Source organism: Dendropsophus ebraccatus, chromosome 1, assembly GCF_027789765.1.
Source record: "Dendropsophus ebraccatus isolate aDenEbr1 chromosome 1, aDenEbr1.pat, whole genome shotgun sequence".
Lineage (NCBI taxonomy): Eukaryota > Metazoa > Chordata > Amphibia > Anura > Hylidae > Dendropsophus > Dendropsophus ebraccatus.
In genome coordinates, this window is record NC_091454.1 from 82,044,501 (window position 1) to 82,071,360 (window position 26,860).

The window sequence follows — 26,860 nt, forward strand, 5'->3', positions numbered from 1 at the left end:
CCAACTCCTGAAAAAAACAAGCCCTAACATGGCCCTGTAGGTGGAGAAATGAAAGAGTTATGGATCTTAGAAGGCCAGGAGGAAAAAACGAAAACGCAAAAGTGACACTTGGTCCTTAAGGACATTTCAGGCCCGGTCCTGAAGGGGTTAATCATGGCCGTCGTTGCAAATTGCAACACTGGCCGTGTTTAATTCAAAATATACATTGCAATAAAAATCAGTGGAATCCCAGCCGGAGTGTATACACATAGGGGGAAATTTATCAAGGGTTTTGCCACTATTTTAGGTGAATAATTGGATTTTTCGCCCATTTTTTGCCTAAGTTCAATACAGAACCAGTATTCGACGGGTGAATATTTTTTATTTTTTTTTAATCTGCCAGTTTTGACTATTCACCCAAAAGTTTACATAATCCAGAATAAGGGACCAATTTATCATTTGCGACTTTTTGGAAAGTCGAACAAACAGGTGCAGGCTTATGTGTGATCAGTACCAGGTGAATATAATTGCTTAATTTTTGCATTTTTTGCAACATTTTACTTAGATACATTCACTATGGCAGTGCTACATTTTAATGAATCAGTCACAAGCTATTGGAACAAAATACACACCAATCCCCATTAGAAAAGTTGCTTACATTAGACTCCTTAATAAATGTCCCCCACAGTATACACTCCGGCTGGGATTCCTAGTGGCCGCGCAAAAAACTGATATGTCAGGTTTTTGCGGCTGCTATTCATTGAATAACAGCCGCACAACACTGACAGCTCACACAATACTTTCCATTGTGTGCTTTGGTAAATTGGGACGCGGGCACACACAAATGCACCAGCATCCCAATTCAACAGAAATGAAGTTCATCCGACCGGTACTGAACTGACACCGGCCGTTCTGGGACACGGCTGGGTCACAGAACGGCCAGTGTCTTACTGTGTGTCAAAACTGCCTTACACTATGCTGAAGTAAAGAGTGCAGGATCCGTGGAAGAGACAGAGTGACATCACAACAAGCAAAGGATATATTTAAACCCAGAGAACAGAATCCTTTCAATCACTAGGGCAAGGCTTATGCAATTTTAGTCTTTACTTCTATACAGTGTTATATCATCATATATGGCAGCACACTGGTGGTACTAGACATGAGCGAACCGGGTTCAAGTCAATCCGAACCCGAACGTTCGGAATTTGATTAGCGGGGACTGCTGAACTTGGATAAAATTACATTATACTGGGTACCAAAAACTATATTTTACTTAAAAGGGTAGCTAGTTAACAACCCCCCCCCCCCAAAAAAAAAAAAAAATAAATAAAAATAAATAAAATAAACAAAATAAATTCTTTCAAATGAACTGGTGCCAGACATTTGTAATTTACTTCTATTAAAAAGTCTCAAGTGTCCCAGTACTTATCAGCTGCTGTATGTCCTAGTGGTGTATTCTTTCCAGTCTGTAGAGCAGGAGATTCTGGCATGGACAGAGGTGGCAGCAGAGAACACTGTGTCAAACTGCAAAAAAATACACCACTTCCTGTAGGGCATACAAGCTGATAAGTACTGGAAGACTAAAAATGTTTAAATAGATGTAAATTACAAATCTCTGGCACCAGTTGATTTAAAAGGATTTTTTTGTGAACTACCCCTTTAAAAAATATATATATATATATATATATATATATATATATATATATATATATGTGTGTGTTTTATGTGTTTGTCTACAATAATTTAATTATATATTAATGTTTTGTCAGTTGTCGACATGGATGGATCAATTCCACATCCTCATATTTTATTACTTAGACATGGGATTATTTCCTTGAGACACGTTTGACTAATGGGATATTAAAAATTATGAAGTTGTTGAATTCAGCTTTGGCTTTCTTCATGCAGCGCATACTAATGAACTTTATATAACCCCTTGGTACCTGCTAAGGAATTAACTGTAAAAGTTTCCAATCGACTGCCTACTTTCATGTGCAGCCAGCGATAACACCATCAAACCCAAGAACTAAGAGGTTGTGTTTAACAAATGAAACCCAAGGATCAGTTCTTGCACTCCTAGGGGAATGCGTTTCACTGCAGCCATGATTAATGCAGACTCTTAAGTGCCTAAATATTCACTAGGAAGTTTTCACTAAATGAAATATTGACTCAGGCATTCAACATGTGAGAAACAGCTGGAAAAAAACTACTGTTGAGATCCTCTAACTCCCAGATATATTTCTTAACACATTTATCAACTTGATTTGGCACCTATTTTACTTATAACTACTCAACACTAGCTTGTCCGGTATTTTTCTCAGTGGATGCATTGGCTTCACTCATCAACAAAGGCAAATTTGATATAATAAATTTCTTTTTTTAACATGATATGCATTATAATCCTGGTGGTAAAGGCCTCTGATCATTTTACAAACAAAATCGTGCTTTGCTAATAAATCCAGTTATGAGAACAGTCCTTCTTAGGCGAGTGATACTGTATTGCTGGCTCGTACAGGGAAAACGCCAGACAGTTAAAAGATACAATTCTTTAGTTATATCATTTAAAATCTGTCATGGAGATGGTGATGAAGGGGTTCCTTATTCCCCGCCTGGCAGCAAAGATGACAGGAGAACATAATCTGACAACTACTCGCCTTCTCCCCCTGTGGCGGCCAGGGTACACATGTTCACCATAAGTGACATGGACTAGGCTGGTTTGTGCTGGCACCAGGAGAAGAAGGCAATAAGGGACCATGCCGCTTCTGGTGAAAATGTGTAAGTCAGCCAGCACGGGGGAAGTGGGCGAGTAGTTGTCAGAATATGCGCTCCTGTCATCTCTGTAGCTGGACGGCCAGGGGGAAAGCACTAGTAGGGGGATCCGCGCCGTGATCCTCCTCCGCAGTAGGACATGCCCTACTTTTTTTTCGCACTGCGGATCACGTATCATGTGAATTAATTTATTTGAATGATTCCTAAAATTGTCTGTGGTTGCGGATCCAATGCAAAACAGGAGTCCGTGGAGCCTCGGTTGCGAGTCTCAAAACATGGGATAGCCAGATATCTCTCGCCTGTTGCCACGGGGTGCCTCCATGATAGGGAGAGCACCACACCACCCTGATAAATAGCCCCTTAAGTCCCACTCGGTTGCGAGTATTGGAACATAAATAGGGAAACACCAGGGTGGCCCCTTTTGTCAATGTCTAACTCAAGGTGCGAGTATTGCGATCATGACAAGGGCTTGCCAAGGCAGGCTTCCATCCACAGACAGCCGTTTCGGGGTTTTTGCCCCTCGTCAGTGTGGAGTAGGATTCTGGCTAGATGGGGCAATAGCAAATCGACCAACAAAACACAGTTATCACTGAACTCAAGGAGAACAGTGAAAAAAATTCCAATGAAGTACTCAATCAAGAGTCTCCGCTGATGGCATCAGTGGAGACTCTTGATTGAGTACTTCATTGGAATTTTTTTCACTGTTCTCCTTGAGTTCAGTGATAACTGTGTTTTGTTTGCGGATCCAATGCAGCCTTAGTCATGGTGCACAGGGGCAAGTGCAGTAAATGTTTAAATACATTCAAGCAACCAAAAGAGCTCCGTGAACACATGTTCAAGATGTGAGTAATGTTGGAAAATGCCAAGTATAGAAAAAAATCTAGGGGCAGTTAAGAGGTTGTAAATAATAAACATAAACATGTATCCAAATAAAAGATTAGTTATTTCTTTGGTACTAATACACTGAAATCAAGAAAACAATAAAGTACAATGATATAATGGAACCAACAATGAGGCAAAGAGGAGAAATAAGTCTTTCTTTTATAACCTGCCCTCAATTTCTAATCTGTTCTCAGCTTTGACTTCAGTAATTTGAAGCGCTTACTATGAGTACAACCATCATCAGATCCCAAAGAGAACCTGGATTCATTGCTAAAAATGATAACTAGTTTAGTTTTTTTTTTTTTTTTTTTTCCAAACAAGCTTTTATTAAATTTTCTCCCATAAAACAAAGCATGTCATTGTACAAGGTATATAACAGAGTCGGAGTACTTTATTTACAAACCCCCCAGTCCATCTCTTGAGGCTGAACATCCATCCATCGAAGAGCTGTAGTAGGCTAGAAAAGTAGTTAAGTTTCTTGATCACCAAACTTCAGCAAACATAGGAGATGGTGGAAGGCTGTCATAGATAGAACATGTAATGGGCATTATGACCCATTGAAAAATTTTACAGCGGACAGGAGCAAGGAGAAACATTAAAAAAAAACTCACCTCTCCCTATGCAGTAGCCCCACTGGATTGCTGCTCTGATAGACTGCCCGCTCAGCCAGTCAGTGACTGGGGAGAGACACCACTGAAGTCCTTAATTGAGGTGGTCTTTTTTAAGGACATAAGGGCTAAAATTTATGGAATTAAAAGAGATGTTCATTGTAGCATTGAAACAAAATAAATATATGCCATTGTAACACCTCCTATCCCTTTTAGATTCACTTTACAAAAATCTTTACCTGCATTGAGATTCCTGAATGATGAGGAAATAATGTCTGAAGACCCTGCACAATTCCGCAAAGCACCACCAGGAAGCTTCATTGCATTTTGTAAACACCAAATAGCCAATGTCAGTAAATGTTGGCATGAAGTAAATGGTGAGGAGAGGTACGTAGTAACATTTGTTGACCTTTTAGGAAAAATCATTAGTAATCATTGATGCTGTATATACAGTATGAATATTTTTGTCTCCTTTTTTCTATAGGGTACCATCATCTTTAGAAAAACTTGATATGCACTTTAGCTCACTGAAAGAAATATTACAGCTCAGTAATGTATATAGGTATGCTCATGAGTATGGTGACACAGATGTAGCTGAAAGAGAAGATCCAGAGATTTCTAGAACCCAGAAACACCTTGACAATAGTCAGCATAGTAGTCACATTATTGTTGGCCCTCATGAAGATAAAGGGAAAGACACAGAACAGATTACCCTCCAACATGCTCCATCTTTGCTTGAGAAATCTTTTGAAAGTGCTAAACAAAGTGATCAAATAAGTACAGGACGCATGAATATTCATCCTCGATCATCTAAGATTTCTGCAAGAAGAGGCATTGAAGAACATTCTAGAGAGGTGTAAGTAGCTCACCATTCCTTTTAAAGAATTCTACTCTGATGCTGCTTTACAACTTTGATGCTGTACACCAGATACTATTACATACATTAAAATATATGCTTGAGATATCTTTACATTCTTCTCCATGATTTCCGCCATCAGATAGCAATGCTCCTTATAGAGTAAAATAATTTTTCCTACTTAAAACAATTGTAATAGAGGGTGAAATAGTAGTCAGACTTGCATGAAAGTAGTATACATACTGGATGTAACCATTTTGGATAAAATATATATATATTTGAAAGTCTAAATAATAATGAAATAATTATAAAACCACAAAAACTTTTGAAATTACTTCTCTTTAGTTCTTCTGGGGGAAATTAATAAACAATGTATATTTACATTGCCTCTGTAGTGCTACCCCCAGATCCAGCTGACAGCTGCTGGCTGTCATTTTCTGCTGGAATCCAGGTATGTTATAGGCCGGCTGAGCAATTGTCCATAGTGACCGGTGTCCCGTCCCAGTCTTTGATTGGTTGAGCAGGAAATTGCTCAGCTGGGTATGTGATGTTGCAGCTGGAAGAGCTGCAGGAGGCCGCTGGCTATCAGCAGGATCCAAGAGCAGCACTACGGGGCACAAGGATAGGTAAGTTTATTTTGTTTATTATGTTCTCGCACCCCCATGCTTTTTAGTTTTTTTTTTTAATGTTAGGGGAGTTCTCCTTTAATTGCGTAAGCTGTAACGCAACAAGAACAAAGAAGTACTGTGGCCGCAGGGCCGAGAGGAAGCACACAGAGTGGCATGCAAAACGGCTATTGCCCATTAACTCGTCGGCGCCCTGAGACCATGGTTTTATTTCAATAAGCCACACTGTTTGAATACAGCATTGGGTGAGTGCCACAATACATCTTTGTTTTTGGACTATATATGAACTGCATACTGCCTAATCTTGAGCAACGCCAGCGGGATGGGTTATCCAGTGGCAGTTAAACTACTGAACCACCAGATGACGAGCTAATGCATTTCTGTAGTGCCCTGGCTATTCACTCTTATGTTGTTGCATTAGTAACACAACAACATATTACATTTGAGCAATAGTAGACACTCAAAAGCTTCCAAGATGTGCTGAAATCTTAAAAAGTTTTCCATTGCAGTTTATTTTATATTAATCTCTATACATCACAGTATAGGAGGCATTTGGCTCCTAGTTGTTGTCTTTGGTAACTACAAATCGACACTCATTTAAGTGAATGGGAGTTGAGCTGCAACAAACCGGCAAAGCGTCTATGCAGGGAATGGAGTCAACTGCTTTCGACTACATTCACAATGTAACGAGGGTGTCTCAGCTGTACCCATCTGTGATAAATGGCCTATCCTGAGGATAGGCCATGAATCAATCTAGCCCGGAAAAGCCATTTAAAGGGTTTGCCCCAACTGGACAATACAACCAGCATCATGAATGACACAGAAATATATCATCTACTCAGGACTAGGACTAGGACTATTAGCTAGGGGACATGTATTACATAGTCTCTTATTTATTTTAATGGGTGTCATGTAATATACTACATTTTATACTACTACTGCAGCTGCCGTAGGGGACATTTGTGTCCCTCAGAGGACCTGTGATGGACTGTTTATCATTGGGAAGCCCCGTTATGGAAGGGGGGCAGCCAGGAGGGGCAACCCTTTTTGGAAACTTGTTAAAATAGCAGGATGTTTTTCTGTCTTATATCTATAGAGTTTAATTGTAAAAAAGCAGACAAAGATCTATATTTCCAAATAAACATATACACCAGCTGTTAGATGAATTCATATTTGTGACTTATCTCCTTTTTCTTTTTTATTTTCCCCTAGCAGCCATGCTGCAGTTCTTATCCAGTCTCAGTGGAGAGGGTATGCAGTGCGGAGAGATATCCGTTATTATACAAAGCTCCATGAGGCTGCCTCTGTTATACAGTCAGCATGGCGCCATTATTACAGCAGAAGAAAGGCCTTACGCATGAAATGTGCAAATCCCAAGACATTAGAGGTCAAGCGACAGGCTGCCACAGTTATACAGGTAAATTCATACCAACCACCTTTTATAATTATTATGTGATCTTTTATCTTGTCTGATCACATATCTGGCCTTAATATAAGACATTTACAGAATTTACATTTAAAAGCTGGATATATACACAGCATTTTTACTGCAGTTATCAATGTCCTTTTTAAATCCAAAAGGACAGGAGTGGATTCATAAATGATGGAAACTATAAATGGACACATATACATCTGCTCCTTGCTGGATACACTTCTATACTACACTACTTGTTCACTCCTACCACAGTAAATGACGATAGGTAGAATTAGTTTTATGATTTTTGTTTATAGTATGATTTCATTTTACAGTAAAATTCCTTTAATCTGGTACCCAAAGTCAGAAATAGTCCCATGTTAGGTGATGCACTGCCGAAAAAATCATATGGATCCACATTACTGAGGATGTCTTTGATAAAAAAAAAATAAAGACTATGAGCCATAGAAGAAAGGCATAATGTATGAGCATTTTTAAGGGGCCATTCACATGTCCACAACATACTGGGGGAGATTTATCAAACTGGTGTAAAGTAAAACTGACTCAGTTGCCCCTAACAACCAATCAGATTCCACTTTTCATTCCTCACAGACTCTTTGAAAAATGAAAAGTGGAATCTGATTTTTTTGCTAGGGGCAACTGAGACAATTATACTTTACACCAAGTTTGATAAATCTCCCCCACTGTTTGTATTTTGCAGACATGTGAATGGTCCCTAACTCCAGTGAGCTACAGCCATCCATGGTTCCATGTAAAGCTTCACGTCATATCTTTTGCTGACCAGACAAGCAGGTTGTAAAAGAAAATGTAAATTTGTGTAATTACCATAAACTAGAAACCTTCTCCAGGCTGTACCCATCTCCTGGGTATAACTTTTGGGGGGCAATACAATAATTTAATAAAAATTTTCGCTGTACCTCTCCTTCTCCTTAATTATGCGTTTGTATACAGCAAAGTTAAAGAGTACCTGTCTTTAAAAAATACTTATATACTTATTATTGTTTTCCCTGTAAGTACAAGGAAAAAAGTATGTTATGTGCATATACCTTTAGGCTATGTTCACACTACGTAAGTTTCCGGCCGTAGCGCCTTCCGTGAATAAGCGGCCGGAGACTTACGTAGTTTGCGTATAATGGAAGGAATAAGATATACGGCTGCACAGTTCACACTAGGTACGAACTTACACCCAGATCGTACGCGCCGGCGTAAAAAATGAACCAGACCATTGTTTGCGGACGAAAATGCCGTAACTTACGCCCGTAGCGTTACATGCGGTCCCGTATGTAGTGGTGATTTCTTCATTTTTGCAGCTTTTTGTGCCGATCCAAAAGGTTCTGTGGGGTGTCCGGGGCTAGACGAAGATTTCCAAGTAAAAGACCGCTGTCAGATCGCTACGTAGGGCGCTCGGGAAGCGTAAGTAGACTTCAGGCGTAAGTTCACGCTCCGTACGTAGCCGGCCGCAAGTAGCGTAAATCCCCGGCCGGAGTTTACCGCGTATATGTCCGGCTGCGAAAATATGCGGCCGGACATATACGCAGTGTGAACATAGCCTAATATAGTAAGTGTAGGTTGGTAATTTGTATAACTTTTGGGGGGCAATACAATACTTTAATAAAAATTTTCGCCTGACTTCTCTTTTAATTGTGCATTTGTATACAGCAAAGTTAAAGAGTACCTGTCTTTGAAAAAATACTTTTGATATGTCAGAGATACATACATACATGCATAAATACTTACATACATATAAGCTTTTAAGTGTTCAGATTCTGGCTGATCAGTAAATCAAGCAGGGAGACAACCATTCTGTTGCACACTTCTCTTCCCACTCTGTGTCTGAAAACTAGACGACCCCCAAAGAGTTAAATTGAAAGTCTGTGTAGGTCATGGGAGACAGAAACTGGAGAGAGTGCACTGCACATGTACTTCTCCAGGCTCATTCTCCTAACTATTTGTGTATTCGACTGATCAAAATATGTCTCTCTTAAGGCCCTATTACACGGAACGATTATCGGCCGTACTTGGACGATATTGGCCGTTACGGCCGATAATCGTCCCGTGGAATAGAAGGCAACAATCAGCCAACATCGTTCATGTCGGCTGATTGTTGCAGTCAATTGTGTTTCACACATGTTGAAAAACAAACAACTGTGATAGCAACGATCTGCTGCCATTGCTCTATGGAATAGGAGCGGCAGCAGCAGACCGCCACTATTCTCTATAGGCTGCCCGAACAATCTAGCGATCACCCAGGCAGCCCCTCCCACACTCACCCGATCGCTGCTGCCGTGTGTTTGCTTCTCACTGTCGGCCTGTGGAATAGAGGCTTTATATATCAAAAGTTTCTTTAAGTAAAAGATTGAATAAAAGTTAGGTTGTAATAAATAAGGGAGGATTAAAGGGTGTTTTAGTGGGCTTTTGGCCCTGTTGTAGGTTTAGTGTTTGAAGTATTCAACACCATATATGTTCATGTAAACATAATGAAATGGGAACAGTAAAACAGTAACACAAAATGCAGTGTAAAGCCAGCCTTAGTTTTATGCAGAAAACAGAAAAAAAAGAATTTTTTTCGACATGTACATGCTCACAGCTTTCACTCCCCGAAAAGGTGGCTGTGGGTAAAGGGATGTACTTTTCCCAACTGATTAAAAAAAAAAAAAAAAAAAAGTACTAATTTCCGTCACAATTTTTGGCACAAGTTAGACAAAAGGGAATCTCTGGTTCATATAACAGTTCAGCCCATGAGTTTTGTTTTCCCATACACGAACCTTCCACTTTGCACACAGACTTCCATTGCTTATTTGTAACATGGTTCACAACATAGTCCCCATTGGTTCATTACTGTTTGTAGAATTGGACGGGAAACGTCTCATTCTTAGATGCTGTGTTTTTATTTCTTTGAGAAACACAATCATCCTATTTACAAGCAGCACGTTTCTTTCTTCACGGTATATTTTTAAAATATAAAAGGCTGCTTACTATGTATGCCTACCATATCCTCAGTGTAAGAATAGCTGAAATCTGCCCATGGCTCCTTTCTATAAATAGCCAGACACTCTAACCCTACAAGTTTTAAACAAGAGGTTGTTTGAGTCGCACTAATTCAGATGTTAAAGGTTGCAAGTACACACTTTGCTTTCTCTTTGTATCATCTTCTCCCTGAGGCCCTTAAACACCCTAAAGGAATTGTCAAATTATTAATTAGTTGACCCAGGCTGCATGCAGGGAGGGGAGTCTAAGAATTCCTTTCTGCTTACTTGAAGAGATCCTCTTGGGTATTCTTAGCTTCAGACACATGCAGGCATTTAATTTGTCTTGTAGTTTTAGATGTCACATAAAGTTCAAAAAACAGATCATTGAGCTATTAAACAAAGCTCAGAGATGTTTTATCTTCCTAATGGGATAACATTGGGGATCTGTATTCCGAGATGATCTATGCCTTCTATGACATCTGCTGATTTTTTTTTCTTTTTTATAGGCAGCTTGGAAAGGATTCTCCTTAAGAAAAAAGTTAGCTGCTGCTTTTGCTGGTATTGATAGAGAAGAGCTAGAAGATGAATTTGAAGAAGTAAATTTGGATGAATTTACAATTGATGATGTAAGAAATATCAATTTTTGTCCAGTATATTTTTCTTTTTCATATAACATATACAAATGTATAGTGTGTGCATGTATGTTTAATGGTTGTTTCATTCATGAAGTTATCCTTGGTCCACAGGCTAGGGAGTATCTTATCACAGTGGGGCCCCCTGCTATCTCAAGAATCGGGACCCAAAACTGTTAGTTTGAAACAGAATAAATAAGGGATACCTTATACAAGAATGGAAAAACCCTTCAATTATAACTTTGTGCAAGCTTCGTATGAAGCTAAATTATCTACTTTTGAATCCTGTTGTCTCCCCATAAGATGGTGACAGCCCAAGGACCACATGGAAAATATGGCCCTGTATTCATGTTTTCCAGGGGGTCCTTGGGCTGTCTCCACCTTCTCCATGGAGCGGGCAGACAGTGGGACTAGGAAAAACCGATTGTTTACCTTCACTCATCTCTAGCTATAACATCAGAGTTGTATAAATACATCATTACGTCATTATTAATGCATTGTATCATATATATCACTCAGACACAAGACTAAAACGACATATCAGTCATAGTCATAGAACATATACTGCACTAAAAATACTAACATTGGATAGGATTTACGACAAATGACAGATAATGCCACACACAACACTTAGGACAGATGCCACACATGCCACTCACACATATATATATTCACACACAATTGAACTGACCTACATGCCCAACCTGGAAAAAATCTGTCGGGAGCATACATGTGGGCCCGTCTGCAAACTTAAGGCCCTATTCCACGGAACGATTATCGGCCGTTACGGCCAATAATCGTCCCGTGGGAAAGAAGGCAACGATCGGTCATGCTTGGAAATGCTTGCCTGCACAACATATTGTCTTTGCCTTTCTACAAGTGTTTTACATTTAAATGGTATTTCTTGTTTTTTCAAGACTTTTTTTGAAAAAGGCTGGTCAGTGGACTCTATCCCTCCCCATTCTGGAGCACCGCATCTCCTCCGTAAACCAGTACAACCTAAGGTAACATGTCATTGGGATGGCTTAGCCTTTCATCATCTTATGAGGCTTTTAATTCCGTAGTGATTATTTTTTTGATTTATTGGTTTGTTTTAAGATGCCATTGACTTTCTAGTTTTCCCCAGATGCTATTTTTTCTTTTCTTTTATATTTCTGTCTTTATTTTGGACCTTTTTCAACACTGTTCACAGTAGCTTAATGTTAAGAAAGAGGGAAAATGAAAAAAAAAAAAACATATTTATGATATGCTGCAGCTGTATTTCTGGTGGCGGATGAGAAATGACTAGTTGATGTAGCACTTCCAAACAATGTAACAATCAACAGCTGAGTATCTTCAAGGTTACAGCAACATTCTAGCTTATGTTAATATTTTCTATTTTTATTATATATGTCTCAGTTCTTGGGTAAAATTGAACTATTGCCTTTCAATATGAGTTTTTCTACATGGTGATATAAAACAACTGCCAGCCTTGTATGTTTTGTTACACGCAAAAAGGTCTAAAGACTGTAATTCCAACACCAGTACTTGTACCCATCCAACAAATATTTCCCTGAATTTATAGCCCAATACCTCTAAAGAGTGGCAACAGAAATTACCATAGTCAGTGGCAGTAATATCAAGAACACTGTTTTACCTGTGTCTGTTGCTGTATTAGGCTATGTTCACACTGCGTATGAATGCGTCCGTAGTGTGAACCGCGAATATATGCACGTAGTTTTGAGGTTGATGCGTTCGCTTGAAAGTATCCGAAATACGGCCGCACAGTGCACACTACGTATGAGCTTATGGCCGGATCGTATACGGCGCCGTTCAGCCAAAATTGAACTTGATTTTTCGATCCAAAAGGTTCTGTGTGGTTTACGGGGCTGGGCAAAGATTTCCAAGTAAATGACCTGTTTCAGATCGCTTCGAAACAAGCTAGGGAAGCATAACTGTACTACGGGCGTATGTTCGCGGTGCGTACGCATCCGGCCACATGTCGATTTTTCGCACGCCCGTAGTTTCAGCCGCACATGTACGGCAGCGTAAGACCGACGTACGGATTTGTACGCAGTGTGAACATAGCCTTAGACAGAAGCACCATTCGCAGCAGCCATCACTGCTGTAACCTGTGTGTTTGTTTGCTGCTATGTTATAACATTTAAAGGTGGTTATTCAGGCTTAGATAAACATGGTTACTTTCTTACAGAAACGGCATCACTCTTGAGCTCAGTTTGAATGTGGTTTTGTAGCCCAGGTCTATTGACGTAAATGGAGCTGAATTGTAATACGAGCAGGGTGCACAGGATTGATAAGTAAAAGCTAATAAATGTAATTTCATATGCATGCTTACAAGTAGTTTATCCACTGTTTTAAAGGGATTTTCCCATTTTATACAAAATCTCCATGTCCATAGGAGTCTGTTGTCATGCAGAGGCAAAAAAGGTCATCTTTTGGCCTCCTTCTGGCTGATATTTGCTAATACAGTTTGTTGATGTGTTTTCTCCTTCCCAAAATATATGGGTTTATAGTATGCCAACTCGGTCAGTTATCAGATGGGTTTAAACTTAATTTTAGTAATAATAGTGATTATGAGGTGATAGGTGTGATTATGAAACCACACCTGATTGTATATTCAAACTATGAACCCACAAATCTCAGGAGCAGGAGTACAATAGTAATAATAGCAGGTTACTTTTATGGTTGGTTTTAAATTACGCCAATATTTTTGTTTTATTTTTCAAGTTGGAAACTTTTATCAAGCGATTTATCTTTTTTTTTTAAATCTGTTTGAAATGCAGCCTTTTTTAGCATTTTATGGTCATCAAACCATGTGTGAACAGGTGAAAACAGTGAACAGTTTTTTTTTTATTAAAAGTTGTAAATTATGAGCATGTTCATTATTTTTATATATGTGCTTAAAGAGGTTGGCCACTTTATAGTAAAATAGGTCAGTACAAAGTATTAGTAAGTGTGCTCAATGTATATACTGACAGCAGCTCCTTTACCTCATAGAGCTAAAATCAGACTTCCCTTCACCAGGCTGGGCTGCCCTGCTCTGTTTTGTTTCAGTCCACAAAATGGCTGACATGGAGGAGCATGTGACCATGCCCTGTCCACTGTGTTCTCCATAGACATATACAGGCTCAGTGGTAGACACTGGGGGACGGGGCCTGGTCACATGCTCCTCCATGTCTGCAATCCTATGGACCAAAACACCACAGAGCAGGGCAGCACAGCATGGAGGAGGGGAGTCTGATATTAGCTCTATGAGGTACATAGGGAGCCCCTGTCAGTAAGAGTTGTGAGTACACTTACTAATACTGTACACTGAGCAATTTTACTATAAAGTGGCCAACCCCTTTAATTACAGCTGTTTTTCTCTACTTAGTGTGCACTGATAACCAGTTCTGCATAGAGCACATAATACTACTGTATTTTTCACTCAATTTTACAGCCATATACAATGTTTCATTCATTGACATAAAATCTTAAAATTCGTACAGAATTTAAACGCAAAGCCATTTACAAAGTTGTATGGCTTTATATATGATGGAAGTATTTGCAAGTGAATGCCATTTGTTTGTTTGTTTCTTTTAAAAGTGCTGCAGAACCTGATAGTGCTATGCAAATAAATATTCTTATTAATATTAATATTATTATTTTTACATAATCAAGAAAGAATAGGGCTATGCATATTCAAGTATTATTTATTGAAACTCAAAAAACAAAACAAAAAAACACCTTTGACAGTTATTGTTTCACTGACAAAAGATAGGAATCTCCAATATATACAGAGATAACCGCAATCGTCTTGTTGTCACTGTCAGGGAATGTTTAGTCCAGAACAGTATCAGTCCAATCACAACCAGAGTTTTACTGCACCAAAACAAATTCTGCTTGAATTCTGCCTGAAAACTTTCTGCTTCAATTCCTCGAGAATTGCTCAGTGTGCACATACCCTAAGGCTATGTGCACACTGAGGAAAAGGCGAGGAATTCAGCTTGACATTCCTCCCGTAAAATATGTACAGAGCAAAGTCCCATTGTGTTCATTAGGTTTTCTGCTCTGTTGTTCACACTGCAGAATATCCGAGCAGAATTTTCTGCTGTAGATCTGCTAGAGGAACCCTATAGAAGTCAATGGGGGGCTTAAATTCTGCTTGAATTCTGGCTGACAACTTTCAGCTACAATTCCTCGAAAATTGCTCAGTGTGCACATAGCCACACTGAGAAATTCTCGAGGAATTGTAGAGGAAAGTTTTCTGCTTGAAATTCCTCACCTATTCAGCTCTGGCAGAATTTGAGCGGAATTCAAGTGGAATGTAAGCGGGATTCGAGCAGAATTTCAAGCAGAATTAAAGCCCCATTGACTCCCAAAGCGGATCCGCAGCGGAATTTTCAGCATGGGAATTCTGCTGTGTGAACAAATAAGCGGAAAGCCCATTAAAGCCAATGTACTGTACATTCACAATGTTCATTCTTTACGGGCGGAATTCCGTGCGGAATCCACCTGAAAATCCGCAAGAATTCCTCAGTGTGAACCCACCCTTAAACTTTTAAGCACCTGCAGATTTTTTTTTGTTTTTTTTTCATCTATAAAACATAGGGCTATATATTTATACTATTTTTACGCGACTTTTTTTTTGCTAACACAGTGTTTTAATTGCAGCCATTTTGATACAGAGGATAGCCCACATGTATAAATCTGCATGGGACACAAATATGTCTGCTTTGTTCATAGTAACCATTCACAGCTTAACTTTCATTGTTCAAAGCTGAGCTGTGCAATGGGAAAAGCAGACATATTTTTGTCTCATGCAGATTGATAATCTGGGTCGATGTGTAGTTTTCGTCACAGCTCAGCTTTCATTTCTTTAAATCGTCTCTGGCTCCTCAAGAACCTGTCTTCTCTATCAGTATGAATGATGACAAGCCTAATGCCTCGTTCTTTTGCAGATAATTTACTCTTACTGAGTTTACGGGAAATGTTTAAATTTTTTGGTTCATCTTTTTTGTCCACAGAACAATGTCCTTGAAGAAGACAGAGAATACTCATTACCATGGTACCCACAGGAAGCCTGGGCAATTTCTGAGGCTTGTGCCCTAGACAGGGGGCATAAATCTGAAAAAGACAATCTCAGTTGCAGGTAATATGGATCTACATCACTAATTATTTTCACAGGTTTATTGCAACTGGTTACAAAAGGAGACTTACCCCACCGAACTGTCTGCAGTAGGCAACCATGTTGGCGAAAGTCTCCCTCTTGATCAAACTTTCTTTATGCTGCAAAAAGTCTATTTGTTTCTGGTACATGCAGACTGAGAGACACCGTGAGAAAGTTACTTGTGCTTGCTTTTAATATTCATTGCTGAGTTAAATTTTTTATTAAACCTTTAACTAGAAGAAAATTGAATAACCAATGGAGAATACAATAGGATGTGCAGAATGTCAAGTTACATGGTACAAGACCCCTTAAAATAGAATTAACAGTTCTTGTTGTTGTGTTTTTTTATCAGTTTTGTTGATTGATGATGGTAGACTATGAATATTAGATGGGTGGGGATAAGACTTCTGGCACCCCAATGATCCGCTGATTGAAGGGGTTTCAGCGCTCATTTGAACACTGCGGCCACCTCATTACTTACAATTTGAATGGGACAAGCTGCAGTGCCAGGTATGGCCACTACCAAAGGTACAACAGTGTGTCTGGTTAGCTGCAGCACTCAACAATCTGTTGACTGGCAGGAGTTTGACCGCTACATGATCCTAAGGATATATCATCAGTAGAGATGAGCAAACCTCAAGCATGCTAAAGGTCATCCGAACCTGAGCGTTCGGCATTTGATTAGCAGTGGCTGCTGAAGTTGGATAAAGCTCTAAGGTTGTCTGGAAAACATGGATACAGCCAATGACTATATCCATGTTTTCCACATAGCCATAGGGCTTTATCCAACTTCAGCAGCCACCGCTAATCAAATGCCGAAAGTTCGGGTGCTCGAGGTTCGCTCATCTCTAATCATCAGTAAAATTGAAATAAAAAAATAATTTAACACTTGCCTATAAACTTGAAAACTTGACAAGGCAGTAACAAAACCACAAAGATACATGCCAGGAGGCCAAGAGTGAAGCACCAGATCGTGAATATTTCTGTTTTTAAAGGGGGTCACCTGACAGCTAAATTCAATAAACAGCTAATACTAATTTAATAAGTGGAAAGTTTCATTTGCAGACACAAATGGAACATTATAGCATTGCCAACAAGTTTATTTACTTGCTGTGTATCTGAAGTTGTGTATTTCTGAAGCACTTAAATGAAGGTTGTATGCAAGAATTTGGACTTGGGATTTCAAGACTTTATTACTAAGACTACATTACATACTGCTGAAGTAAAATCACTTATATGTCACATATATGTTTGAATATGTTGATGACAGATCCTATACTATCCTTCACCTGAATTAGGGAAAAACAAAAAGTTGGGAAAAAAGATTGTTAAAGAAGTCCAATTGTATTTTACCACATTTTCATGTGCTAAATGGAAACTAGCATTTTATTATATCAGTATGTTTTCTGAGAATTATGTTTTTTTTTATATCATTTGCATTATATTGGACTTCATTATAACCTAGCATGCAGTAAGCTCCAAAGCTCCTTTTAGAGTTTGCTGCAGGAAGCCACAAATGAATCATTTATCTCTGTAATTATGCAAGCTTAGAAAAGCAGATCTCTGACCACTTTAAAGGGATAGTAACATATCAAGTGCAGCCGGAAAAAAAAGGTACAACAGTCCGTCAAGTTCATGGGGCAGGAAGATGATATGGATGAAGGGGTGGGGTGTAGGTAACTTTGTGTGTTTCTCCTTTTCAGATGAAGGTAGGAAACCAAGAAGGCATGAGCCAAAATGCCCTAAAAAGAAAAAAAAATCATCTTGATCACAGCTGGTCATCGAACTGTATCACATTCAAAAAAAGAAGAATTCTATGATTTTACAAAAAAAATAGGGTCATTTTGCAAATTAATCATGTGCACTCTTAGATCTGTATTTATAAATGTGACTCTTTTATCTTAACCACCATTTAAAGAATTATGTTAGCACATACAGTGGGGAAAAAAAATGTTTAGTCAGTCACCAATAGTGCAAGTTCTCCCACTTAAAAAGATGAGAGGCGTCTGTAATTTACATAATAGGTAGACCTCAACTATGAGAGACAAAATAAGAAAACAAATCTCGAAAATCACATTGTCTGATTTTGTAAGAATTTATTTGCAAATTATGGTGGAAAATAAGTATTTGGTCACCCACAAACAATCAAGATTTCTGGCTCTCACAGACTGTAACTTCTTCTTTAAGAGTCTCCTCTTTCCTCCACTCATTACCTGTAGTAATGGCACCTGTTTAAACTTGTTATGAGTATAAAAAGACACCTGTGCACACCCTCAAACTGTCAGACTCCAAACTCCACTATGGTGAAGACCAAAGAGCTTTCAAAGGACACCAGAAACAAAATTTTAGCCCTGCACCAGGCTGGGAAGACTGAATCTGTAATAGGTAACCAGCTTGGAGTAAAGAAATCAACTGTGGTAGCAATAATTAGAAAATGGAAGATATACAAGACCACTGATAATCTCCCGATCGATCCGGGGCTCCATGCAAAATCTCACCCCTTGGGGTCAAACTGATCACAAGAGCGGTGAGCAAAAATCCCAGAACCACGCAGGGGGACCTAGTGAATAAACTGCAGAGAGCTGGGACCAATGTAACAACAATGCCTACCATCAGTAACACACTACGCCACCAGGGACTCAAATCTTGCAGTGCCAGACGTGTCCCACTGCTTAAGCCAGTACATGTCCGGGCCTGTCTGAAGTTTGCTAGAGAGCATTTGGATGATCCAGAAGAGTATTGGGAGAATGTCCTATGGTCTGATGAAACCAAAGTGGAACTGTTTGGTAGAAACACAACTTGTCGTGTTTGGAGAAACAACATGCTTTGGGGCTGTTTCTCTGCAAAGGGGCCAGGACGACTGATCCGGGTACATGAAAGAATGAATAGGGCCATGTATCGTGAGATTTTGAGTGCAAACCTCCTTCCATCAGCAAGGACATTGAAGATGAAACGCGGCTGGGTCTTTCAACATGACAATGATCCAAAGCACACCGCTAGGGCAACGAAGGAGTGGCTTCGTAAGAAGCATTTCAAGGTCCTGGAGTGGCCTAGCCAGTCTCCAGATCTCAACCCTATAGGAAACCTTTGGAGGGAGTTGAAAGTCTGTGTTGCCAAGCGACAGCCCCAAAACATCACTGCTCTAGAGGAGATCTGCATGGAGGAATGGGCCAACATACCAACAACAGTGTGTGCCAACCTTGTGAAGACTTACAGAAAACGTTCGACCTCTGTCATTGCCAACAAAGGATATATAACAAAGTATTGAGATTCAATTTTGTTACTGACCAAATACTTATTTTCCACCATAATTTACAGATAAATTCTTATAAAATCAGACAATGTGATTTTCTGGATTTGTTTTCTCATTTTGTCTCCCATAGTTGAGGTCTACATATGGTGTCAATTACAGGCCTCTCTCATCTTTTTAAGTGGTGGAACTTGCACTATTGGGGACTGACTAAATACTTTTTTTCCCCACTGTAGGTTATATAAAAAGGGCAAATCTTTAGTTTAAAGTATGTCACTGCAGTACAGGTAGATGTTTTTTTACACTATCCACACTCATGTTTGTGTTATCCGTGTCTTCCATGTCATCTAATTCTAGTTGTAGACTGTTCAGTTATGTAAAGTATCCAGTGCTTGTATTTAGAACAGGTTTTTTCTATCTAGATATAGATATACTGTAGATGTTTTTACTGTGCAGGTCAGGATTTGTATGCTGACGGTAAATTTTGAACTGTTCTTTAAGTAATTGAAATGTAAACATTTCCAAATGTTACCAGACATTTAGAACCTTTCACTATAAAGCTTTCCACCACTATTTAAAGTAGATTTTATTTTAGATTTTGGAATGCATAAACAGTTAGCTGGAGTAGCTTTAGACTACAAAGCCTTAGTACATCTCAGTTTTAACTGATTTGGCCTACTATTTCATCTGATGTCAGGTTGGAGAAACAAAATCTGTCACATGTGTATAGCATGAAGTCCAATACTGACATTTCCTTCAAATCGGAGAAAGAGGAAAAAATTTCCCAGGAGTGGTATGTAGAATACTTCCTTTTACTATATCTTGATGTGCAATAATGAGGCTTAGCTTATATGTATGTTCATATCTTTTCCTGTAGGGGGTTTAAAGAGGCATCTACTGTACAACTGATGCTGAAAAGAGCCCAGAAAATGAAATCTAAGCAAGCAAAACATAAAAAAATGTTGGGTGAGTAATTTGGAACCACAGATTTTCATGACTGATTTGTATTCTGATCAGAAAGCCATGCTGAAATCTATAAAGCCACTGGATGGAAGTAAATACATATGTGATGCTTACTGTTTTTTTGGTTGCAGGATTTTAATGCATTCCACTTCTTTAACTTTTGCGAGCAATTTTTTGGAGTTTTGTGTCTCTGAAGCACAGGATGTCCTTCTAGAGAACCTTAGAGGTTTTCAAACCTTGAAAGTACTATGTCATTGTATTACCGAACAATATAAAACATGTCTTTTCCATTATATTTCATCCCTTTGTGTTTTTTTTTCATTTGGGGGACAGGATTAGGATAAAGTGTTATGAAAACTGCACAAATTTAATCCTTAGCCTACCCTACATGAAAGGATATGAAGCCTCCTGCAAGGTCTGAAAGAAAACATTAGAATATTTTGTATTGATAGTGATGTAGAAATTTGAAGTATTTTTGTGTAATGTTGAATTTTTGATTTGACTTAATAGGTTGCTATGATTTGTAATAGGGATCAAAGGGTAAATATAGCCGGAACAGCCTCTTAATTGATTTATTATTTTTATTGCTAAGAAAGGTATTGATGTAAGCCTTAAACTATGCAAGGATGTCCCATCATATACCTAAGAACTTTGGCCTAATTTGTAGCCACCAAGGGTTTACTTATCCTGGAGGTAAATATTGTAAAGTGGAAAATGGGCATAAAATCATGATTATATTCGCTTTTGGTCTGTCAAGATGTATTTAATATTGCAGAAGACAGATGGAACGCATCAGAGTTTACAAACGACCTCACTTGAGCTCCATGGTTCCCATCACCTTTTTCAGCCTTCAATATAGACACTCTGGCGCAGATTTATCATAATTGTCTAAATGAAAAACTGTCTTCCATAGGAACCTATCAGAGTTGCTTTCATTTTACCAGAACAGTTTAAGAAATGAAAGCTAAGCTGTTATGGGCAATAAAAACAGTTTTTAACAAATTCCCAACTCTGATTGCCACTTCCACAAATAATTACTAAAGTATAACACAAAAAGTTAAGCACAATGAAGTATATGTTGTATGATTAGCAGTCCTCTCTTTCTTTTCTGTAATGTTAGGCAAAAAACAATCAATGGCTACAAGTTTGATAGCCGGCGTACCAAATATACCTATCTTGTCCACAACTGTAAGCTATCAGACGTCTGCTTTTTATATACCACCAACATATTCTGCTATACTATAACAAGAATGCATGTATGCACATGAGTCTGTGTCTTAAGTGGAGCTCACAATTAATTTTGCTATATTAGGCACACATGTTCACACAATGTCAAAACGTCCGTTTTTGGCACGATTTAACTGACTGCTATGGCAATGCATTGAAGTCAATAGAAAGACGGACGTCCAATGCACACAACGTATTAAATAAGGGACATTTTTACCGCGGACGTCAAAATAATGAACATGATCATTATTTTCAGATGTCTTTTGCTAACAGTGGACGTTTTTTATTAGTTGTTTACACACAGTTTTTCTTTACTCACCGTTCTTTCTCCGTTTTTACTATTAAATTCAAAGGACTTTTCAATTTAACCTCACCCAAAGGCCAATTAGTAACCCAAGCTAGAATAATGTACAAACACCAGTCATTGCACTGGGGAGGGGAGGCCAGGCTGCTAAATGACGTCCGTTATTTTACACTCAAAGTAATGGACGTCACTTTAAATGGAGCTGAAAAAAAATTGTGTGAACATAGCCTAATACATTTAGCTGCAAACAATTTGGTCTTAACAGGTATAGGTCACAGAGCAAAGTTTAAGCTTAACAATGTTTTCTTAGAATTTTTGGGTGTCAAGTACAGTGGTACCTTAGTTTAAGAGTAACTTGGTTTAAGAGCATTTTGGTTTAAGAGCTCACAGTTTTTTAAAACCGTGACTTGATTTAAGAGCATTGCTTTGGTTTAAGAGCTCCCTGTGCTGGGTGGGAGCGTGAGTGGAGGAGGGGCATGGTCTTCATAGTGGGGTCTACAGCACTGTGCTATGACCCAGGAAGTCTCCTTTACCTTCCAAATCATGGCAGATCCACTTCAGGCTGGGGCTTACATCAGGGGACATGACTGTGAAGGTAATCTCGCCATAGCTGTAACCCCTCTCTCCCCGGATAGAGAGCGCTGCATGTATGTGGCCACATCTGTCCGGCTCATTCCTTCATGCTCCCTGCAGTCTCTGTCAGCCCTTGTTTTTCCCATCCTCTCCATTATCTATATTAACTTATAATATCACATATTCTGCTGTTTCTGAATGTTTGTTTCATTAGTTTTACATGTTATTCAGAATAATACGTTTTTTTGTTGGGGGTGTGGAACCAATTGTCTGCATTTCTATGATTTCTTATGGGAAAATTTGCTTTTGTATAAGAGTGGATTTGGATTACAAGCACGGTCCTGGAACGAATTATGCTCGTAATTCAAGGCACCACTGTATTTAGTTATCTATTTTTTAGCTATTTTATTATCACACACGTACCAGTGACCATCACTTTATAATGAAATGTGTAGTACTTCTTACTAGCTTTGTATTTTACTAATAGTGGTATAATACAAAATGAATGTTACATTTCCGAGTAGAAAGATGCATTGATAGTAAGATGTACTGTTTATATTGCATCAAGTCTTATGTTCAAATTCCAGTGGTTTTCAAATGGAGTCTTTAAAAAATTAGGCTCTTCCTAACAAATGAGAAGCATCATAGCACAGACATGCTTTGAAGATGAAACTGTATTAGAAAAATTGATTCAAGGTTTTAGAATTCTTTGGGTAGAAGAATTCTTCATCTATTATGTCGATTCTTGATTGGAGACATGTAACTCTCTTTTAAATTTTTGTTAAGAAAAATTCTTATATAAAATACCTTGTTAGTAAAACTCTTTATTTTCTAGGTGTTAGGTTCCTCATTTGTGTATAATGTTTCTTCTGTACATTCCAGTTTTTCTCTGTATGCCTTATTTTCATTTCTGATGCAGAATTTCAAAACAAAAGAAAAGGATTTTTTTTAGTTTTAGCAGTTAAAACTTTGTTTCTATTTTTTTTTATTTTGCAACATATTTTGTATTACTTTTCTGATAATATTTAAAATTTAAGAATATTTGATTTGAAAGTAAACGTTTTTGTGTTCTCTAGCTGTGGAGTTTTTTTTTGTTGTTTTCTGGAAGACACCATATTTTGTTCTGAAGCTGCATGAAACCTTGTTGCCTTTTAGACCTTAGAAAGAGTAGCTTAACCTTTACAAGAGCAAAACAAATCATACCCTTTTAATTTTAACATGTACCTTTTCATCTAGACCCAGCTGTGCGCTTGGCGTTGTTCAAAAATAGTGAAAATAAACATGGTCCTGTAATGCCACCAAAGAAGGCACAGCCAACAAAAATAGAGTATTTTCAAGGTTAGTACACAAAATTAATTCTTATCTGTTTGCCTTTTTATATTTAAAAAAAAATTATTAGAAATGGACTTTTGTTTTTATTTATTGTTTTCAAGTTTGTTTTATTAACAGTTACCAATTGAGTGTATATGTATAATTATAAATATTCATAAACAGTGTAAATGACATTATCTGTCTGTCTCTCTATATCTATCTATCTATCTATTTAAATGTGTGTGTGTGTGTGTGTGTGTGTGTGTGTATATATATATATATATATATATATATATATATATAGTGTGTGTGTTTGCTTTGTATATTCCTCTTTATGTATCTGAAGCATTCTTCGTCTGATATTTATCACTGTCCATAAACCAGCTGAATAAATGAAATTCTTTTTCCTATTTATCTTCAATAATTATCTTACTATTAATCTAGAGTCACAGAATTGCAAGAATGTGGAGAGTAGTAGCACTGTGGGCTTTGTATTTAGGGAGTACACTAATATATGTAAAGAGATCATCCGCATGTTTCACAGTTTGACCCTGACACTGGCCCCTTCCAGAAAGATGTTCCTCATAAAATTGAGGTTTGCTGGCTAACTCTATTTGATCTTATTGTTCTGTGTATTGTGCTTGAAAAGTGTATGCTTAATTTTAGCTGGGTATGCCAAATAAAGCATTATTTAACCGTATAGATACGAACACCAATGCCAACTGTGAGCTGCAATGGAAAATCAGTTTACAATATTTTACTTTCTCCATCTTATCTGCTCAGGTAAATGTATCGGACATTGCCAAAGTACATAAAATATAGTCAACCGACATTTCGGCTTTACTTTTTGTTGCCATGTTTTATTTTTCTATAACATGATAAGCAAATGAGTCAAATGTAAACATTAGAATTCATTTAGCTAAGGAGTTTGTGAAGCAGTTTAGGGCTATGCCATAAAAAATAGCAGCAAGACAAGTTTAATTTTTCACACTATTTTTTAAGATTTTTTTTTTTAAATGTCTTTAAACAAAGCATGGTCTAAATAAAATGAGAGAAAATGAAAAAAAAAAAAAGCCTTGTGTGACTAAGCTTGGTTGCAGGTTACCATAGTTAGTACATTTTGTAGCTGTTACTCAAACACTGGGTAATAATTAGAAAATCTCTCCCACAGGGACATGGTGTTTATTCTGGCAGTCTTCCCCCTTAAATAAAACAATGACACAAAGGGCTCATGTACAGGGCTGTAATATGTAACAAGTTGTGTGGAGCCATAATTCGGCCTCTGGTTTCATGCAGAGGTTTTTTCTGTTAGATTGAGATTGTCATGTTGCATCAGATGCCAGATTACTTGGAGAATTTTCTTCTGTAGTAGTAACATTCCATTTAAGGCATGAGGCATAGTATCTCTGTAGTGTTCCATGGAGTCACTATGAAGAGGCCATTTGCCAACAGAGCTATATTTTTGTCCACATAGCCATATGAGGGCTTGTTCCTTTTTTGCACATTTTTTGTACTTTTAATGGTACCATTGTGGGCTAATGCTTTTATTTGTATAGCGCCAACTGATTCCACAGGACTTTTCATAGTTTGTCAATTTTGGTCCCTGTCCCTTGCAGGACAATCTGTATGCTTTGGGTGTGGAAGGAAACTGGAGTACCCAAAGGAAACTCACGCAAACACGGAGAGAACATACAAACATTTTGCCCTTGGTGGGATTTAACCCCAGGACGCCAGTGCTGAAAGGCTAAAGTGCTAACCATTGAGCCACTATGTTGCCCATTCCATATTAATTACTTATTGTAGGTAAAAATAACATAACAAAGTACTATTGTTCTTTGCCAAAAGAAAGCCCTCATATGACCTTTTTTTCAGTCCATAAAATCACAGGAACCACGTTTTTGGTCATGCATATGACATCTGTATGTCATTCGTATTTGCAAATCTGCAGAAATAAAAAGGAAAGGTGCCTAAATAAAATACTCAAAATTATGTCTTCAGTTTGTTCTGCAAATACGAACAGCATATGGATGATAAACTGTATGGCATCCATATTTTTCACAGACCCGTTGACTATATATAATACATATCTATATAGTACACTGCATTGCCAGTGTAATGCAGAGCATCATACCTGTCAGCATTAGGCTGGGTTCACACTACGTATATTTCAGTCAGTATTGTGGTCCTCATATTGCAACCAAAACCAGGAGTGGATTAAAAACACAGAAAGGATCTGTTCACACAATGTTGAAATTGAGTGGATGGCCGCCATATAACAGTAAATAACTGCCATTATTTCAATATAACAGCCGTTGTTTTAAAATAACAGCAAATATTTGCCACTAAATGGCGGCCATCCACTCAATTTCAACATTGTGCGAACAGAGCCTTTCTGTGTTTTCAATCCACTCCTGGTTTTGGTGGCAATATGAGGACACAATACTGACTGAAATATACGTAGTGTGAACCCAGCCTTATGCTGTATAACAGCACATACTTCAGAAGGCCCCCAGCTACCTTTAAAACTCATTGGCACCTGGCGATCATGTAATTGAGCTCCACAGTGGAATAGGAGAGCCACACAGACCCCTTTCATGCCACGGTCACACTAGGCTGCAGCTGTAAAAAGTTAGTGGCCTAGCCCAAGGCGCCTTATTCACCACTGTACAAATATGTAAGGGCAGTCATTAAGGGGTTAATTAACAAGTTATCCCCTAATCACTGGGGACTACCTTTTGGGGACTTCACTTTTGACTTTCTACAGAACATCAGATTTTGTGGTATCACATTAATAGGTCTAAAGAAAAGATTATGCATTTATGTATAATAATAATATGTACTGTATTTATCAATAGTTAACTAGGACCTGTCACAAAGGGGATCAGCATTTATTTTAATTGGCAAAAAATTATTCTTTAAACTTTGTACAAATAAAGCTTGAATCATCTCTTAAGTTAGTGCATAGCCTCTTGTCATGCTGTTTCCATTCCCAGCAACGACCATTGGCACAGAGTATAAATATAAAAGACTTAAAGGGGTACTCTGGGCGGAACAGCTTTTTCCTTTATAGCCGGGGAGGGGATGGGTGAAAGCTCAGAGTATCTCTTTAAGAAAGAGCTTCTCTTTATTAAGGGAGGTTGTGAGTTAATTATGAGAGCTCATGGTTTGTTTGTTTGTTTTATCTATGCTACCATCTCTGGGCATGATGAGAAGAGACAGCATAACATATATACCCTTTTTATTTTTTGACGAGTTTTTTTTTTTTTTGTTATATACAGAGAATTATATTTTATGTGACAATTAAATAAATGATAATGACAGGTCTTC

The 26,860-nt window shown here is 38.2% G+C and overlaps 1 protein-coding gene across 3 annotated transcripts in view; it reads left to right on the forward strand.

Moving 5' to 3' along the window:
- Positions 1-26,860, forward strand: part of LRRIQ1 (leucine rich repeats and IQ motif containing 1) — a 112,963-nt gene that overhangs the window by 56,148 nt on the left and 29,955 nt on the right. For 2 of the 3 annotated variants that reach the window (XM_069974090.1, XM_069974107.1), the window contains 9 exons: positions 4,455-4,625; positions 4,723-5,094; positions 6,933-7,137; positions 10,631-10,750; positions 11,674-11,760; positions 15,763-15,887; positions 19,853-19,948; positions 20,033-20,121; positions 23,459-23,560. In XM_069974090.1, the coding sequence (XP_069830191.1) occupies positions 4,455-4,625; positions 4,723-5,094; positions 6,933-7,137; positions 10,631-10,750; positions 11,674-11,760; positions 15,763-15,887; positions 19,853-19,948; positions 20,033-20,121; positions 23,459-23,560 (1,367 nt within the window). The remainder of the gene's footprint in view (positions 1-4,454; positions 4,626-4,722; positions 5,095-6,932; positions 7,138-10,630; positions 10,751-11,673; positions 11,761-15,762; positions 15,888-19,852; positions 19,949-20,032; positions 20,122-23,458; positions 23,561-26,860) is intronic. The other variant, XM_069974101.1, reaches the window with a different exon arrangement.